The 19,319-nt window shown below is 42.0% G+C and overlaps 1 protein-coding gene across 1 annotated transcript in view; it reads right to left on the minus strand.

The window, feature by feature from the left end:
• Nucleotides 1-10,195: 10,195 nt before the first annotated feature.
• The window catches only part of LOC140237904 (uncharacterized), an 86,278-nt gene continuing 77,154 nt past the window's right edge, over nt 10,196-19,319 (minus strand). Inside the window, exons 9-17 of the mRNA XM_072317835.1 lie at nt 19,176-19,314; nt 17,131-17,264; nt 16,364-16,544; nt 15,349-15,906; nt 14,749-14,880; nt 14,279-14,383; nt 13,495-13,680; nt 12,174-12,650; nt 10,196-11,697 (exon numbers count right to left, since the gene is read on the minus strand). Coding sequence (XP_072173936.1) covers nt 11,075-11,697; nt 12,174-12,650; nt 13,495-13,680; nt 14,279-14,383; nt 14,749-14,880; nt 15,349-15,906; nt 16,364-16,544; nt 17,131-17,264; nt 19,176-19,314 — 2,535 coding nt within the window. The 3' untranslated portion in view covers nt 10,196-11,074. The remainder of the gene's footprint in view (nt 11,698-12,173; nt 12,651-13,494; nt 13,681-14,278; nt 14,384-14,748; nt 14,881-15,348; nt 15,907-16,363; nt 16,545-17,130; nt 17,265-19,175; nt 19,315-19,319) is intronic.

A 19,319-nucleotide genomic window follows, 5' to 3' on the forward strand; every position in this document is an offset into this window, starting at 1 on the left:
ATCTCTCTATCATGAGAAATACCACAACCATCTTCTACAACAACCACCTTCAACAAGAACCACCTTCAACAACGACCATTACCAGCTTATACTGCCACTTCCATTTCATGACCCCAATTCCTTGAACACACCATCATCTTAGTGTCATTAATGTATTTGCATGATTATCATCCTCCTCCCCCTCCTCGAATCCCTCATTATCGTTCTCTATTATTATTATTATCATCATCATCATCAACAACAACGTATTTATTATGATCATCACCCTCATCACAATTCTTCTTCATTTTCATCTTCGTCTCCTTCCCAATACTTTTTGTTATCGTTATTATCATTATCATCATCATCATCAAAATCGTCATTGTCCATATTATCATCATCATATTTATTCATACCATTATCATTCTTCTCTATCATCATCATCATAATTGATCATTATCATCATCACCATCACCATCATCATCACCATCACCATCACCATCATCATCATCATCATCATCATCATCATCATCATCATGTATGTCATTCCCACATGTGTAGCATAATCTCATGATACTTCTTGCGCACAATCACATGCTAGCATTGAGGTGCACGTATACCGCCAGCCAACTACGGTTTTCAGATCTCGGTCAGATAGCGGACGTTGGAACATCGCTTATCGGGGCAGCAACGCAAGGGTGCAGGGGTCTTACTATCTCCACAACGAGTCGCCATGGCGAGCTGCCGCTAATCAAAAAATATTTGCCTGCATGACGGGGGAGCAAGCATACAATCTGCCAAACCTTGGAAACGTTGTAAATCTAATCTAAATGACCCTTGTCTTTAGATACGCGCCGATGTTTCTGTCGGCGTCTAACCCCTTTAATGTCACTGATAAAAAGAACCAGAAAATAAATACACCAACAAATATAGCGAGAATTCATTCATGACAAGACTTTAAATTGTACTTAGGAGCGCTGTAGTAGATATTGTCCATCATGATTTAAATCGTCATTTATTTCCTATCAATCTGTGAGTGCAAATGCATGATTGCGTGTTGTATCGCAGTATCTTATTTAAATACAATCATGTGGAGTACAGACTGCACAAAAACAGCTTTGGATTAACTAACAATACATTTCACACACACACACACACACACACACACACACACACACACACACACACACACACACACAAGACGAGGAAAGTTTAAAAAAAGTAAAGCAAAGATGACGTCAAAAAATGGCGCATGTCACAAGCTCGATACCCACGAGTCACACAGCCCACGAGCTAGGCACTAAGTGAACAAGGTCCCCCGAGCTATAGAGCCTACGGTTCACGAGCTACACGCTAAGGAAATAAGACCCACGAGCTCGACACCACATAATATTGGGGCCTAATGTATATAGTGCTGAGCCTGTGGGCCTTATTTGTATAGCGGGCCTTCAATTATTTGCCTAATTTTTATCTCATGGACCTGTCTTGCTTATTGTCTAGCGAGTGGGCTGTATGACTCGTGGACCTTTTTTTTTTTTTTAATTGTCGCAGCTCGTAAGTCGTATGGCTCGTGGGTGTCGAGCTCGTTGGATGACCCCACAAGAGATACCACGAGAACAGCATCTCCAAACGCAATGTGGTTTATCACCAATACAATAAAGATTGTTTGTGGTAGCATCCGACTGTAATTCAGCGATCAAGAAACACTAATGAATGATTAACCAAGGACAGACCCTCGACTATTAAGGAAATAGTCACTGCCTGCTAGATTTTATGCTTTTTTCCGGCGAAGCAAAGGGGACAAATTAAATAAAACCACTAGCTGGACAGGATTTTTCCCTTCACGCAATGTCTCCCCGTCCAGCCGAAACGCCAGTGGTCACACAAAAGCTGAGGTTATAAATGAGGACTCGGCGTATTTCATCGTGATCATAATCGTTTCGTCGGCGCCCAATAGGGGTGCTGCGATGTTAAAAAGACAATCAATGGTCGAAGACGTAGTAAAAGATTTAACGATTTATATCCTAAATGTAATGGTTTACGTCTCTTAAAAAATCCATCATCGTTATGTTTATTGCATATGAGTACCAGATAACGGATTGCGCATGATGCGTTGTTTGGGCTACTGTAGTTTGCTTTTGACAACGAACGAATTGGGCATTTACAGCCGATACGGCCGATGCCGACCCAAATTGCTGGTCAAATTTATTGCTGCCCTATTGTAGTACAGGACACGGGTAGTTTAACGGGTCATGGAAAAAAAAAAACTGTGGCACGTACTTCTTGCTTCAGTGACGTGGGAAAGCGAGACCGAACTTAATTTGATGTGTGTCAGTGCTTCTTTGAATGCGATTACCTACACTGTATTTTCTTCAACCCTTCGACAAAAATATATATACGAGACACACATTGCACAGCATTTGTGAAATTATCAACTAAACCTTGGGTAAATTTGGGTATCTTTTTAGTTGTAGGGAAAATTTGTTTTGAAAGTATGCGTAAACTTTGAATATGTTGGGTGGTACATTGGGAACTCGTCATTTATGAATGAATATGTATGTATGAATGTATGTATGTATGTATGTATGTATGTATGTATGTATGTATGTATGTATGTGTGTGTGTATATATGAAGGGTTTGTTTGCAAAAACCGATAAGTCCATTTTTGAAGATTTTGAAGTACTATTTCTGTCATAAAGTACAAAATAATACCTTTTAAATGATATATTGGTCACTACATATAAAGGTGTATTTTTGAAGTTATGGTCAAAAGAAACAAAAATTTTCTTATTATTCTCTTTATTTTTCTTGACCTTTAATCGTAAATATCTCCATTTGGCAAATATGGACTTATCGGTTTTTGCAAACAAACTCTTCATATGTATGCATGCATGTATATATGTATGTAGGTATGTGTGTATGTGTGTATAATTGTGTATATATGTATAGTGCAAGTGAGACACTCTAGAAAGATAATATAAAAAGTTATAATAGGGACACACGCGACGCCACGTCTGAACTCTCTGCAAGTGGAGCTAATACTAAATAACAGTGCAGGGTAAAAAGAAAAGCAAAAGTCAACCTTCACTGGAAAGGCTAATTGCCAATGAGGTGTTGTTGTTTTTTAGCCCTATTCAGCTTTCTTTTTTTTTTTCCTGTGAACTCCAAGATTTTCCTTCCCAAACATGGACGCTTATTCTGCCTTGTCATATCTAGTAACAACAGATGAACGCAAACTGGCACAGACTTAGGTTTGAAATAGAGATTCACAGAAAGTAAGGAAACAGTTACAGGAATTTCAAAATACATTTACATCATTTGAAAGCAGCGTCCATACATTTGGATCCTGTGCTCTGTGTCAAGGTGTTTTGGAGATTTAAACACCTGCGGTATAGTGATTCGACAAGGTATTCCTTCGTTCGTTTTCGTAGTCTGGGCTATGATACTACGTTAAAATTTCTGCTAGTACTATCCCTAACGATTACATGAAGAAAGAATGATGTAGATACCACCATGATTGCAGTAGTTTGTAATTACGCCTAGTAAGTTTTTGGTAAGTCTTAGTAAGTAGTGATAATGTTAGTACTGATGCAGTGTCGTAATCACTGCCGTCGTTGCCGTTGTCAAACCACATCAACGACACACACACACACACACACACACACACACACACAAAACAACAACAACAACAGCAACAACAAAGTCACAGTACAACCAACAACTTCGCCATCACAATCTCACATCAACCAACAACTCATCATTCACAAACTCGCATCAACCAAAAACTTTTCCCTCATAAACTCATATCAACCATGGAGCTACTTATCATAAACTCACACTAGCCAACAACTTTTCCCTCACAAACTCGCATCAACCTAACATTTTCCCGTTGAGGAATCCACAGAGCTATAAACGGATGGATCATTCTCAGACTTGAGTTCTGCTGGGAACAATCTGCCAACACTTTGAGGAATAACCACCAATGAAACGCACATTCTAACACCACTAAGGCCACACTATTTGCTTCTCACACTTTCAAGCACAGATCGAGACAAAACGCTTATCGATAAGACCAAGTTCACGCAGAGCAAAGGTTCAATTTACTCTTTTCTTGCATTTAATAATGATAGCATCTTTTCCATATACACAAAACTGTACAAATAATATCTAGCAAGAACAGGATTTAAATGTATCTTAGTATGTTCATCCTTTGTCTTCACCTCCACTTCATTCAAACAATAACAATAACAATGACATAACGACATGTTTAAAAAAAAAATTGACATGACTGTGATCGAGAAGACGAGGGGAGGTAAATAGAGTTCTGCCAACAAACAGAAATGACTGCGACAAACAACAACAACCGATGGAGACCTTGCAAAAAAAAAAAAATCAAGTCTGGATTTATGACCATTTCACAGAAATGAGAACACATGAGCGAGTCTGTCGCACGTTTGGGATTAACAAGAGAGGAAAATATTAGACAGATGGAAGCGAAAAATAGAGGAGGAGAATTATAACAATACCCTTCCCCACTACAAGCTGCTTTCAAATGAAATAATGCCTTGGTTTTGCAATCAGGAAGGGAGCAGTAAATCCTCCAATTTTTTTTTATTTTTTCACTTCCCCTTGCTTGCCACAAAGTGTATTTTGCAGCCATTCTTTTTTTTTATTCTATTTTTTTTTTGTTCTATTTGTTCTGTTGATCTCTGCTTAATGGCATATTGGGTAGTGAAGGGTGGGGGGGGGGGGGGCAGAAAGGGGTGGGTTGTAGGCAAGGCACAGTGGCTGCTGCAGCAACAGTGACGTACCCTTCCACTTCATGTACTAAGAGGTGGCACAACACAAACAGCAACCGCCAACTCTATCTCCACATCCTCCGTCCCGTACAGCTGTCGAAATATATTAAATAAATACTAGAAACCAACCTATTTCTTACCATATACCATATCTGATTGTCATGCACAAAATGAAATCTACTTTTTAACAGAACGTACAGCGCTCCTGAAAGTAGTCCCTACTCATACAAGTTTGAAACAGAAGAATAAATCAAGTAAGTTTTGTGACACTAATACAGTTATTTGTCTCAGACATACACTTGCATGGAGAGGACAAGAGAAATAAACAGAAGTACGAGCAGGCACGAATTTTGTTTTGTTTTTGTGTATGTTTCCTAAAACACTTTGAACATATACATGGGGGAAAAAAAGCATGCAAAGAAATAAACGGCATGCATGGTTTGGGCCTGTGGAAGCTGGACCAGGAATAGAGGTTCACATAGACAGGTTCTACTCTTGTTCGTAACCATTTTGTTCATAACCACACAACTGGCACAGTTCTGGATCAGAGCACACATTCATTTGTGATGGCCAATATTCCAAAAATTGTGACAATGCAAAAAAAAAAAAACAACCCGACAACAACAACAAAAACTCCCACTTCCAACTCTCGCCAACAGGCACAAAACATCGTTATCCCAGTTGCATAATAACTGAAGCAGAGGCAGGCTTCAAAGAACCATTATTAATTACCCTGCCTTTCTGAAAGGTCAAGCCTTCCTTTAAAAAAAAAAAGGTCAAAGTTTATGCAAAATTTGTTCATAAAAACCATATATCCATTACATTTCATCAAACTTCAGCTAAAACTTGGGAATGGGGGATATTTAGCAATGACATATGAAGGTACTTTTAAATTTCCTTTACTCAAGGAATGTTCTTAGAATACCAGCTTCATCTTGAACATGCTAAAGGGGGAAAAAAAAAAATATATATATAGTGTTTCCATGACCAAATATGGAATATTGTGATATTACAATTTCCACAGTCTTTCAGCTAAAGTTACATTTGGGTGATGTATGCATAACAGTATAAGCACTGTTTTTGATTCCATCTTTTTTTTTTTCCAAACAGGGGCTGCTAGTGTTCAAAAGGGAAAAACAAATAACTTCTGTTTGAAGGAAATCTTTAAGACATTGAGGTGCAAATTCACAAAGGTATTTTCAATCAAATGGGTGCTTTGGATATAGTCCATGGACTAGAATAACCAAGAAATATGCATACATTGTGCAGGCATGTCTTCACTTGCATTTAGTATAGGATGTTTGCTGAGCAATGTGTGACACACATTTGCACGTTTAAAATTTATAAAGCCACAGACAAAACTCAAACTATTTTTGTGAATTCTGGCATAAGGATATCCCTTTGCAGTTTCTGAAAGGAAAAAGATGTCAATTCGCAGAACATTGTGCTTTGTTCAAAGTAGAGAAATACCTCAACATAATTTTGGTGGCAGGAAAACTGGGCTGGCTACCTTTCTCACCATGTACTTGCAATTCACAATCAAAATCTCAGGGACTACTGTGAAATGGACACAACAATGTATGTCTGGGCATTTGTACCTTAACCCTAAAAGGGCCGGGGGGGCGGAATCCGCCCCCCCCCTCGACGTTTCGCGCTATAATTCTGTTACGCGAGAAGGCCTCGTCGCGAGGCTTCTTGACTTTGTTTGTTCAAGTCTCGCGCAACTTTTGAGACCAAATTTGCGACGTCCGCGCATACTTTTGCGAAGCCACGCCCATTTTTGTAACGGAATGTCGCCCCAAAATGGGCACAATTTTGTGATTTTGTGTACATTTCCTATGGAAAACAGTGCTCTGTCGTGAAAGTCATAAAAACCTGATTATTTTTACAATTAATCACTTTCATTGATTAGTTTTGTGCTAATTATGGTAGAAAAGTGGTCAATGACAATTTCCAATGAAAAAACAAAGAAAAAACAAAAGTTGAAAAACAAAGAAATACATAAGAAATTCTGAAAACAATAAAATACATAAGAATTGAAATGAATTTTGGAAGTTTTTGTGATGTACAATCGTTGAATATGCTGCAACAGATTTACAGACCAAAAATTAGACTCTCAATGCTTTTAATTAGGCTAAAATATGATCTTGAGCTTAATTTGCATAATTAATTAATTAAAATTAGAAATTGATTGTTTCAAAAAATCTTATGACACAATCTTGTAGATTATGACGCAGGTCTCACGCATGCAAAATTTCATCGCGATCGCGCCACCGATGGCTGAGATCTCAGGGGGGGGGGGGGGGGCGGAATCCGCCCCCCCGGCCTGAGCATAGCCAAAAAAGCCCGGCCCCTTTAGGGTTAAAATACACCACAAAATGCTCCATATCAAGCTTAGCATTGGAAAGGAAACACAGTGCCAATATCATTTGATCTTAAAGTCAAGGCAAACTCAAAGGACTAGAACTAAGGTAAAGGACTGGGACTAAGAGAGACCAAATCAGCTCTTTTGATCAAAAAACATGTCAACAACATTTACACTTTTTGGGGGACATATTAAAGGCAAGTTTGCAATTTACTGTTGCAATCTTGACAAAGGTTGCATGGGTGCTAGGCTCTGTTACTATACTCCGGAGATTTGATTTTCAGTCCCTCCTACAAAGGCTGAATTATTTAATCCATCAGACAGCTTGGAATTTCTAGTGACAAACTTTTAAAAACAACAGTCAAGTTACACATACGAGTTAGCAATTCACACGGGGGTTGGCACTTATATTATTTGGCAGAAGAATCAAATGAGCAAATTAATAATATTTATTTTGTGTTTTTGGCAAAACATCTTGCGATTTCTGACAAAAATTCATACATTACCGCCACAGGACAGTTCAAGACAATTATGATAAAGCGGCACTTTTACAAAACAGGAACAATGACGTGACAAGACCTCCACATTTAATTAAGCTTGAGACTTTCCAGACTTACATGTATTTTCTTTTCAAGTGTTTTCGATGGATAATGGTGGGATTTCTCAGAGCTTTTGCAAAATAATATGCAGAACAAAATACTCTCTTTGCTCTGCAATGCAATGGTTTAGTTAGCACAAGAAGACAGCATATGGTGTGTGTAAACAGAAGACAAAAAAATTCTCTGCAGAAAAAAATTAACAAATAATAAAAAGGCCCTGAAATGTACATTCAATAACAACAAAAAAAATCTAGCAAGAATGAATAATGAATAAAGCAGTACATTGTCTCCCGTCAAGATTCACCATCTTATTTCACACAATGCTTTGGTAGTAGTAGCCATACATTACTTCTTTTTAAAATTTCTTCTCCTTTCCTATTCTACACATATTGACATTGAGACATAAGCTTGTTTATCAGTGCCTGGTTGACATGGCAGCCCATCGCGCCACACACAGCAGCACTCGGATACACGCTTTCAAAACTTACACGTACAGAGGTAGAATAATGATAACACGAAAAAACGGCAATAGACTCTCCACCGACCCGATGCGAATCGTCATGAACTTACGTACGACCAGACGGCATCGGATTGTAGCTACACAATACTCTTTCCACATCATTCACTTTTCACTTTCTTTCTTTCTTGGACTCTCCATTCTTTCAAAGAAGACAAGAAGACGAGAAGAAGAAGAAGAAGAAAACAATCTCTCTATGTACATATTACATGCAAATGCTACCATGGCTGTCAACAGTTGCTTTGGAACATTCTGGGCTCACAACCGTCAGTGAGGATCGCGTGAGGTTTGATGTGCTGGCCACAGTTTGGACTGTGGTGGTGAAATCTATGGAACAAAAATGGCACATGTAGGTCAATTGACCACACTGCAACCCAAGCATCCTTCCATCTTTGTCGCACCCCATCCATTTTTCTCACCCCTGTCATGCAAGGAGCTCTAAACTTTCCAAATAATGTGGGCAAGTGCAATGCTACTTGACACAAAGGGTCATAGAAACACTGAAGCACACCTCCCCCCCCCCCCCCCCCCCCGAATAAAATCCTACCCCAAACTAAAAATGTGGTTACTTGACTCAGACTGGCAAATCTTCAGATGGAAAATTTAAATGCTAAGAGCTTGAGCCCAGTATGAAGATTTGCCATTATATCCTAAATAGCCCGTTTATTCCTAATGCACATCCAAACCCAACAGGGGAGCCCAGAATGCTACAAGCTGTTTCACTTCTGCAAGAAAGGCGTGGCATGAAAAGGAAGTCAAACTGCCCACGATGCACGTCTTTTTGCAACCACGCCATCAAATCCTGACACATCATTAAAAATTTCACTTTATTTCACTATTTTTTTCTGTAAAACCCGTCTACTCTTCCACTCCCTGCTCAGTCACTTCTTCCCGAAAAACTAGGGGAAAAAAAATCCATGCAATAACGCTTAGAAGTTTCAACCAAAAAAAGAAAGAAAGAATAATAACGATAATCACAGACTTTGATAACCTTAGGAAGTCGGCAGCAGTTTTCACACAGAATGGCAACATGCATGCAAATAAAACATTTTTCGTCAACCTTTCAAAAATAGAAATCAGAACACAAAATACGGTGGGAAGAACAAGGACTGCACCACTTTGCATAAATATCGTTTCTCTCTCAAATCAAATAGCGTCTCTGCCTCAAACAAACAAACCAACCGACAAACAAAAAATGAAATAGATTAGATCGAGAAGAGCACTCTCAAACACACATCTACTGATCAGCACAGTGAAATTACAAAAAAAAAAAAAAAAGTTACAGAAAAATATGACTTTTTGGTCATCATTGCACTTCAGATAAAACACGTTTTCAAAACAAATGACAACGTTCAAAGTTTTAAAGCTTTCGTTCACATCACCTGACAAAGAACATGACAACATCTTTGCAAAACCCGAAGAGAAACAGACAGAAAAAAAAGAAGCAATTTGAGACATGCTAGCTTCGTAATTAATCATACACATCGTAGGAGCAATCCTTTCATAGTGTGAGTGGGGCTTCAGTCCAGACACTGTGTTTTACCCCGTCGATTGTTCTACATGAAATAAACTGTTACACTTTTCCTCCCTAAGAAGTTCCCTCTTGGTTACTCTCTGCAAAGACCTAGTTTTCAAGAATGCTCCCCCCAAACCAAAAACAAATAAACAACTTAGCCAGGAGTTGTGGGAAAGGAAAGACTTGGACAGGATTCAACTGACAAGCAGTCACTACACACAAACGATTTATGATTTATGTATTTATGTTGTCCTGGCAGATTGAATTCCTGGTCTCACAAATCTGACTCGACAAGATTTTCATTTTCGGATAAAGTCCCACACGAAATGTTCCCTTTGTAAAAAAATTGAAAGTGTGTGTCATCAGTTTAAGAAAAACAAATCACCGTCTCTTTCGAATTTGAGCCAAATGCGCACCAGTGTGTAGAAATGTTTTATAGGTACAAGACGAGCCTTGTACGGCATGAGTTGAAGATGATTCCAAAAACCAAACATTTTTGCTATCGTAGGCCCCTATGTTTGTGTCACAATGTCAAGGGCTAGTATTCCAAAGGAATCCCTTAATAAAAAAGGCGGGGCAAACAGATCACTTACACAAAGGACAGCGCAAGATGCCACCGAAATAATTGGCCTTGCAAACGAGGGAAGATCAGTAACGGTAAACGTAGAGACAGACATACTTATAGCACTTACGAGATATTTCAGATCCTATACAGATGTGACAGTGTATCAAACTTAGCGTTAAAATGAAAAAAGGAACAACACAGAAAAGCTCAACTTGTGACAGTTCTCTCATTGCCCAGCACTCAGTCCTTCCTCTTTTTAATAGTTTCACTGATATCCTCTAATGGCAATTGCATCACGTTAAGGTGGATATCCATTGCGATAAGGTAAGACGAAGTTGCGTGAGGGCGATGTTAAGCGCTAAAATCCTGTGCTCCTACAACAGGCACAGGAAGCAATATTCGGTGGTGCTGCAAAGATCTGGAGCCGAAGCGGTGTAACTGACAAAGGAACGAAAAAATTGTGCTGCTCTCTCTCTCTCTCGAAGCATGAGGATCTTCCACATGTGAGAAGGAAGAATAAATCCACTATTTCCTTTTTTTCTTGTTTGCATCCATAGTGTTGAAAATAATGAGTATAATAGCAACCATGTTCACATCATATATTTAGCTTTAGACATCTCTGGTTGTTGCACACACACACAAAAAGCATTTGGCTGTCATTTCAGAATTTGCAGGGGGCCACATCTCCACATTTGGAATTTGGAAAAAAAAAAAAGAAAAAAAAAAGGTCTCGTCAGACCTCCGCTGGGGATGTCAATGTTGGCGACGTCACACGATTTGAGGCATGTGCCGGATGCGCCTTTGACGCCGGCAGGTACGAAGTTCGTGGGATCGATTGGCCCCCTTTCTTCTCTGAGCGGTGCCGCTCGTGGCGCGGGTGTCGCTGGTTCTGGCGGGGATACTTGCCGTTGCAGTGATGTTGCTGCAGTTGCTGCTGCGGCGGCTGGTTGCGGTGGGGGAAGTGGTGGAGATGTTGGTGGCCGCCCAGCGTGGGCGACAGGTGGGCTGTGGGCGACAGCGGGGCCACGATGCCCGGCGACATGTCGCCACCGGTGGAAGCTATTGCAGAGGGAATGCTGTGCGACTGTCTGACAGTCGGGCTGGCGGGTGCCACATGGCAGTGGTTGTTGTTGCTGTTGTTGTTGATATTCACCCCGCCGCCACTCACATTGCTTGCACTATTTACATGATTGTGGCTCCGGCACAGATGGTGGCCGGAGATCAAGTCTCTGTCTTGATTGTGGACGCCTGTCGTCGGGTTCTCGTACAGGTGCATGGTAGGGATCCTCCCGTTGCACGGCAACGATGAAGATGACATGGTCATCGCTGGGCAGAGATCTCTGCTCTGTTCATGTTCTGCCAGGATAGAGGACAAAGAGATCCAAATAGCTCCATCAGTCAGACTCACAATCTCATATCATCCACTCTGAATGCAACAGGTTGCTTACTCAATATCAACAGCATAACTGATAACAGATAATTTTTCCATATAGAATTTAGGAGGTCACTAACACTTTGCTAATTATCAACAGACAAAAACTGTCAATCTAAATTCATGAAGGCATTATCAACACTTTATAAAGTCTATAGAGACACTCTGTGTCCGCAACCAAGTTAATTTGACTTTGGGTCAGTGGGAGGACTCTCAAGGTCTTGCTATATTCTTACTTAAGAACACAAATTTCACATCTTGCTGCACAGTCTGATCACAGCAAGTATGTCTTGTAACAGACCTTCAGTATCAAATCTGCACTAAATCATATTCTTGCATTTTTGGTTAGACTGAGTGGATGAAATCAGTTGGGACCTGCACAAGCCTGGTCCGTACTCACCATGAGGTATTTTAAAGCTGCTTGGTGAGGTGCACCGGCCGTTGGGCGACAACACTGAGGTATAGGAATGACAGCACTGCGGCGAAGGGTGGTGGCGGTGGTGGTTCTGCCGGTTGACCGGCGAGGCGGTCTGGCTGCCCAGCCCCTCGTCCGAGTTGGTCAGCAGCCGCTCCCGCTGCAACCGGTCCCTGGTCGCCTCGTCCTGGAAAACATCTTCATCGTCCTCCTCCTCCTCCTCGATCTCCGCATCCTCCCCGTCGCTGCGGGCGCGGTCGGGGTGAGTCATCCGCCCCCCGCGGCCCCCCACCCCATGGTGGAGGTACGGGTGCTTGTTGATTGCACTGTCCAGCGAGCGCCCGGCAAGGCCGCAGCAGGGTGGGGCGATGAGCTGACCCCGCCTTTCCAAGGTGTTGTGGTCTGCCTCGCTTACGGAGTCTGTCAGGCAGTATCGGTCTAAGCTGCTGCGGTGGGTGTTATCTGATAAAGAAAAATTCCCAGGTCATCAAATCTGTTCTACAAAATCATGACTATAACCCAAGAAATTTTTGTTGATCTCAACAAAAACATAATGATTTACTACATAACAAACCATCGTTGAATACCACACTTTTCTCGGTGTCTTATAACCTCACTCCTATTTAATCTTCTTTAACCCTCTGCATGCAACATTATACTACCTGCCCATACGTTTTCGTGAAATTTGTGCACATATCACCAAGAAAGGATTTGAGACATCAACTTTAACATAAACTTGTTAAAACATAGATATGGCAGCATTCACACTTTATGACAAAACAGCATCTTACATCTGCCTCAGTGGAATATATCTGATAAATACAAAAAGCATTGTACATTGCATATATTCTGCTTTGAGATGCTTTACTTGTGGAAATGCATTCAAATCTAGGACAAGCTCGGATATTGTTCCATGTATACACAATTTCATCTACTAATCAGTTGTGCCATAATGATGATGATAACTTTTGTGACTTGCACATTACACTAGAATTACCGCACAGCTGAAAAACCTTGACTAGTGCAATTTGCTAATAGACAAAAAACAACAACAAAACATAACAAAAAAAAAAACTGCTGAAAACAAATGCAGTATGCATTTTATGCTCATTGGGTGTATTCTCTGGCAGAATCTGCTACTGCAGACATGATATGGGGCTGTCTGAAAGTAAATTAGCAGCTACACACTGTGTGAATGGTATGGGGCTCTAGCTAACAGGTGTTTGCTGCCCTCTATAGGTGAAAGATTGCGCAGGGAAGAACACATGTGGGAATGATCTGTGCTGAATGTGGCTAGTCTGCTCACCGGTCATGCTACAGCGGTGCTTGGGTCCGCACATGTCCAGCTCCGGTGGGTCCTGCATCTGAGTCTCGCTGGGGAAAATGGCCGCCATGCGCACCCGGCTGGGGAACTTGAAGGTGCTGAGCTTGCCCAGCGGTCCGTCCAGGGAGTCGCAGTCACTGACATTGTCCCCCTGGTACTTGTCGGTTGCTGCGAGATGCGGGGGGAAAAAACAATCGATCGAGGTTGGGGGATATGATTCAAGAGGGAAAAATGAAAACAACAAATTTCAGCAGGACTCTCCATAATTGGAATACACCTGCGTCACAAAGGAAGTCTGACTATTGCGAAACCAAAATGGCAGTACATGTCAAAAATGAGATGTTTAACTTACACTGCACACCAACCAAAACGACATTTATCGATGCAAGCATTGGACATCGAAAACTGCAATCACCCTTGGATCTCCTAGAAACAAGACATATCCCATCAGCCAGTACTAGATAGCACTGCTGTCCCCCGAGTATTTTCACTTTCATGTTAGCCGGTCCCACTCTAGTATTTTCATGTATGGGATGTCTACGAAACATGTCACTCACTGCACAGTTAGAGCCTGTATGCATGAAGACCGAATGTTTCAGCCCGAGGAACAGTATGTATGCGAGGAAAATACCAGGACCTCCATGGTCCTACTTGGTGTGATTTTGTGGATGCACTGAGAAATTAGGTTTACTAAAATGATTTGGGCGTTATCAAATTTGCTCCAGTAAAACACTTTATTTGGTGACGTGAGATAAGAGGGGCTCACCTGCGCTGGATACACCACTGCTGGTTTCTTGGTGAATGGTGCCCTCCGAAGAGCCATTCAGGGTGGAGCTGGGGATCTCTGCGGGAACAACGTGGGTCTCTGCAACTAGAGAAGGGAGACAGGGGAGGAAAACCAAAGAGAATGCACATTAATACCTGATAGTATTGTTATAATAACTGCATTGCTACATGCACATCACAAACAGGCCTTGGCAAAAACTAACTACCATGCTTGCCAAAAAACAGGTTTTCCATCTGAGTTTGAATTCAGGATTCCCAATTTTTCTCCAAACACTTTTGAATGCTCATATATGTTTTCATATCACATCAAGCATCGTGGGGGGACTCAAAGCCATGCTCACTGTGCTGAGTGGGTTTCAGGTTCAAAACAGTTGAGAAGCGCGGCAACATACAATACTTGCTGTGATTTTTTCGAGAGCAAAAGGCAGATTGATCCCACGCCCTGCTCACCTCGAAATCTCTTGGGCCGCCTACGAGTCTGGTAGATGATGACCACCCAGATGAGCGACGTCCCCACCACACAGCAGATGACTACCACAATGATGATGGTGGTGGTGGTCATGTTCCAGATCGTCTGAGTGTCTACGATGGAGAGGAGTGATACAATTATTGCATCTCAACACAAACAAAATGGCATGTGTTTGGGTGTGTTGCAGTATATGGTATATTGACTGGAAGCTGTGTGAGAATTTTGTCTTGAGAAATTCATTTCGCTGCAAGAATGCTTTGTGATGAAATCAAGAAACACAGTCAAATCATGAAAAGAAATTAATTAAATAATCAATTAATTGCATGAAAAAACACTATTCAGAATGGATGTTACTAGTTGGGATTTATTAAGGCCTGGGTCTCACAAGCTACTGTGGTTTCTATCTAGTAATTTCAGTTGCTCCATGAAATGCATACGATAGTGACTCTTTAATGGAGTTGGTGAAATGCCAAAAAAACTTCTGGAGAGTCACAGAGAAGCAATTAAATGACTAGGTCAAGAAGTGTGACAGCCATCACACAGCCTACTGGCTGTATGACTGCAGCTTCTTGTAGACTTACTCTTTCTGACAGTCAGTTTAGCACCATCGGTCTGAATTCCAAGCATGTTGGATGCCTCACAGACGTAGCTGCCGCTGTCGGCACTCTCGGCGTTCATGATGATCAGGTACCGGTCAAAGTCTGTCAGGTGCGTCCCCTCGCCCGGCACAAAAGCAACCCCGTCTTTGAACCACCGGATGTTGGGCCGCGGACTTCCCTCGGCGTTGCACTCCAGCACCGCCGGCTCACCAACGGTGACGCTCAAGTCCTTCATCTGGCGGGTGAAGAACGGCTGCTCCAGCACTGTCAAGCTGGCATTGGTGCTGATGGTGCCCGCAGCGTTGTGGGCGGTGCAGGTGTAGACGCCGGTGTCGATCATCTGCACATCATCGATGTAGAACCGCTCCAGCTTCTCATTGAGCTTGAAGCGGCGCTGCCGGGCGGCTGGGAAGTTGATGCCTCCGTCCTTCTGCCACGCGATCTTTGGAGTCGGGTGCCCCACTGCGGCGCATGGGAGATTGGCAACGCCCCCGACTTGGACATTGATGTTAATCGGTGTGCTGGTGAATGATGGGAAAACTACACAGAAAGCAAAGGCAAAGAGTAACAGATTAATCAAACAGTCCATATAAAAATCACACGATACCGCACTCTGATTTCAATAAAAACTTTCCAAGCAAACACTGCTTAATATATAGGAAATTTTGTACATCTAGCCATTTTGTAACTGCATTTAGCCCCCAACAATCCCATGCTCTATTTTTCCCCCAATGTCAACCATAATACCGTTCAAAAAAAAAAGAAAAGAAATCAAGGTCATGAACGAATAAAACGCTACACACAAAGATGTCATGCTTCCTGGCACATATAAAATCCTGACGAACTGCAATGGGCGAATGATATTATGAGCAGGAATGAACCAAGCAGAGAGGGAGAAGGGATTCACTGAGGTAGAGGCAAGGTGTAGGGGAGGGGGAGAGTGCCCCCCTCCTTCCCCCTCCCACACACACACACACACACACACACAAATACTCACTGTGCACGGTGACCTTGGCCTTCTTGGAGTACGTGGAGCCAAACTCGTTGGAGATGATGCACTGGTAGCGCCCCTCCTCCTCCTCTCGGATATGGGGCAGGCTCAGCACGGACGTGTACTCGTTGACGCGGTTTGGGTTCAGCCGCTCGTAGTAGATGGTGTTGGCAGCCTCCAGGATAGTCTGGAAGGGGGGGGGGGGCATTGACATTAACAAGAATAACAATTGAGGATCAAATTCTTGGCGTGCGTACATGGGTGCTAAATACAAAAATATACTCTAATCTCTAATCAAACCATAGCACAGTTTATTGTTACAAATCACCATTTAAAAAAAAATATTGGTAAATATTGTTTACTGAATGATGCTGGTGAATTACAGCAAATATCTTAGTAAACTTGAAAGCAGTAGTCTTTGTCACTCCATACTGAGAGGGCTATTAAGTTGCGACAAAATCATCGCACATCATGAGCCCCAGATTATATCAATTCAATTCATTTGAATTATCAAACAATAAAGCACTTGCTTTACATGTAAAACTTCTCCTGAGAGAGAGAGAGGTAACCAACTCAATTTCTGTGTAGGTCATCATTCTACGACACACAGTTCTCCGGCCAAGGTGTGTGCATTACACACAAAATATGCTTACATACGTGTACTCAATTTCTGTGTCGGTCATCATTCTATGACACACAGTTCTCCGGCCAAGGTGTGTGCATTACACACATAATATTCTTACATACGTGTACGTCACACAAAAACCACCCACCCTGTCCTTCTTCCAGACAAACTTGACTGGCGTGTCACTCGTACTTCCAGCGGTACAGATCAAGGAAACGTTGTCCCCTCTCAGTGATGTCACCACATCTGGCTCTCGGATGATAAATGGTTTCAGACGATCATCTGCGACACGAACAAAAGATGGAATGAGTCAGAAACACAAAAATCATTCAAACACATATAAAGAATAATCAGGGATAATAATGGGAGACTGAACTAAAAAGAGTCCTGAGAAAAGTCAAAGGCCCGAGACAAAACAGGGATTCAGCTGGACAATGAGAGCTAAGGAAGAATTTGTTTGAATAGCTGTCGAGGCTTCCAAAAGGAGAGCGTAGTCCAAGAGATGAGAAACTGGAGATAAATGACGCTGCCAAGACGACAATTTCCAATCTTAAAACACTCAAAGTGAGCATATCAAATATCTGACCACAATAGTGAATCTTGTCAGGAATGATTACCAAAGAAAAGACTGTCTAGTGAGTCTAAGGACGCAGAAAACATCCAAAGTATTGCAGATGGAACAGATGAAAAAAAAAAATGAAACACATGAAGCAGGGGGGTGACTAGATGAAAGCATGATTTCAAGCTTAGCAGAAATAAAGAAAACCGAAGTGGAGGGGAGATAAGACAAAGATTACGGAATTAGGAAAGAACTGGTATAGACCCAAGTGAGTAGGTAGCACTTTGTGACATGCTGAGAGGTGAAGTATCATATCATATCATTTCTGTTATTGGCATAAAAAAATGTCATCATACTCTAATTTAACTACCTCCCAGAACAGCTTGAATACACAATCTTGCACAATGGTGCATAGTCTTGAAACTATCCCTCAATTTGGTTACTCTTTCCACTGAGAATGACCCTTCCATTTCATGCAATCATTCTCGCAGAATCCCAAGCGCATGTCCACTTCAATAATCATTCTCTAACCGACAATAGTGGGCAAAACTAACCAAGTCCTCGAGTGACCACTCTACTTCATGCATGCAAACAAAGAAAGAAATAATGAATTCTCAACTCCCCCCTCCCCTTTTCTTTTTGTTGTTGACATTTTTCTTTTTCTTGTGGATGTGTTTTCAACGCGAAACTCAAGCACACTCAAAGACGTTGTTCCTTTGCCATTTAGGCGCGACAATTTTGATTTCGACTTGGGCGAGGAACAGCAGTAAACACTCAATAAGCAAGCATCATCTAATACTTCAAGGATCATCCTTGGCATCAGCCTTACTTCAACTTCGTCCCCCCACTTCTTTTTCTCCTCAAATGACAATTCCTTGGGACAACAGCTTCACTGGGAACCATGGAAGCATAGGAAAAGGAGAGAAGAGAGAGAGAGAGAGAAAAAAAAAAGAGAGAAAATGAGGGGAAGGGGGGGGGCAAGAAAAAAAAGGAAGTAGCAGAAAGACATGGGGCAAGGCTGTGAAGAGATGAATAAAGAGATAGGCGAGAAAAAAGCGATATAAAGATTTGAATTGCAAGTGACGCACAAGAAGAAAACAGAAGAAGACGAGTATGGCGTTAAAAAACCAAAGAGTAAGAAGGAGACAGCAGAGATGCTGAAATTTGCGCAGCCTGTCAATTTTCGCTGATCTTTTTCCCCCCCTTTTTATTTCTCGGAGACTGAGCCGGAAAATGAGGTTAAGTGGACAGAACAAGGACGGGCTGCGGAGAGGAAAAGCAGACAGATATAGGACACATGCCATGTGAGATAGAGCTCAGGTCAGTAGAGGGATGGAAGGGTAGGGGGAGGGGTGGAGGAGGGGAGGAGGGGAGGAGGGGGCAGGGGGAGGGGAAGATGATCCACCCTTCAGTCGGGAGCCAAAAATGTGTTCTACCTTTAGCAGTGATTGGATCATTGTCGGATCAACCCTCTTCACCGCTTGGTAGGGTGGGAGGCAAAGTTGCTGGCAACATTTCTGACAAAATAGGGAGCCATGATATAACAGAAAACAGAAACATCCCCCCCCCCCCCCCCAAAAAAAAAAAAGCAAAAAAACAAAACAAAAAAGCTGCAGCTTGGGATGAGGGCTCACCACAGGTGAATTCCTCTGCGGCGACGCTGAAGATGTTAGCACCGTGCAGAACGGCCGGATGGTCGCATCGACCGTCCACGCCCGCCTCCAGATTCTGCGCCTGCAGCCAGGTGGGGAACCATGAAATCTGACAGTCACACACCA

The sequence above is a fragment of the Diadema setosum genome, chromosome 2, assembly GCF_964275005.1.
Source record: "Diadema setosum chromosome 2, eeDiaSeto1, whole genome shotgun sequence".
In the NCBI taxonomy this organism is placed as follows: domain Eukaryota; kingdom Metazoa; phylum Echinodermata; class Echinoidea; order Diadematoida; family Diadematidae; genus Diadema; species Diadema setosum.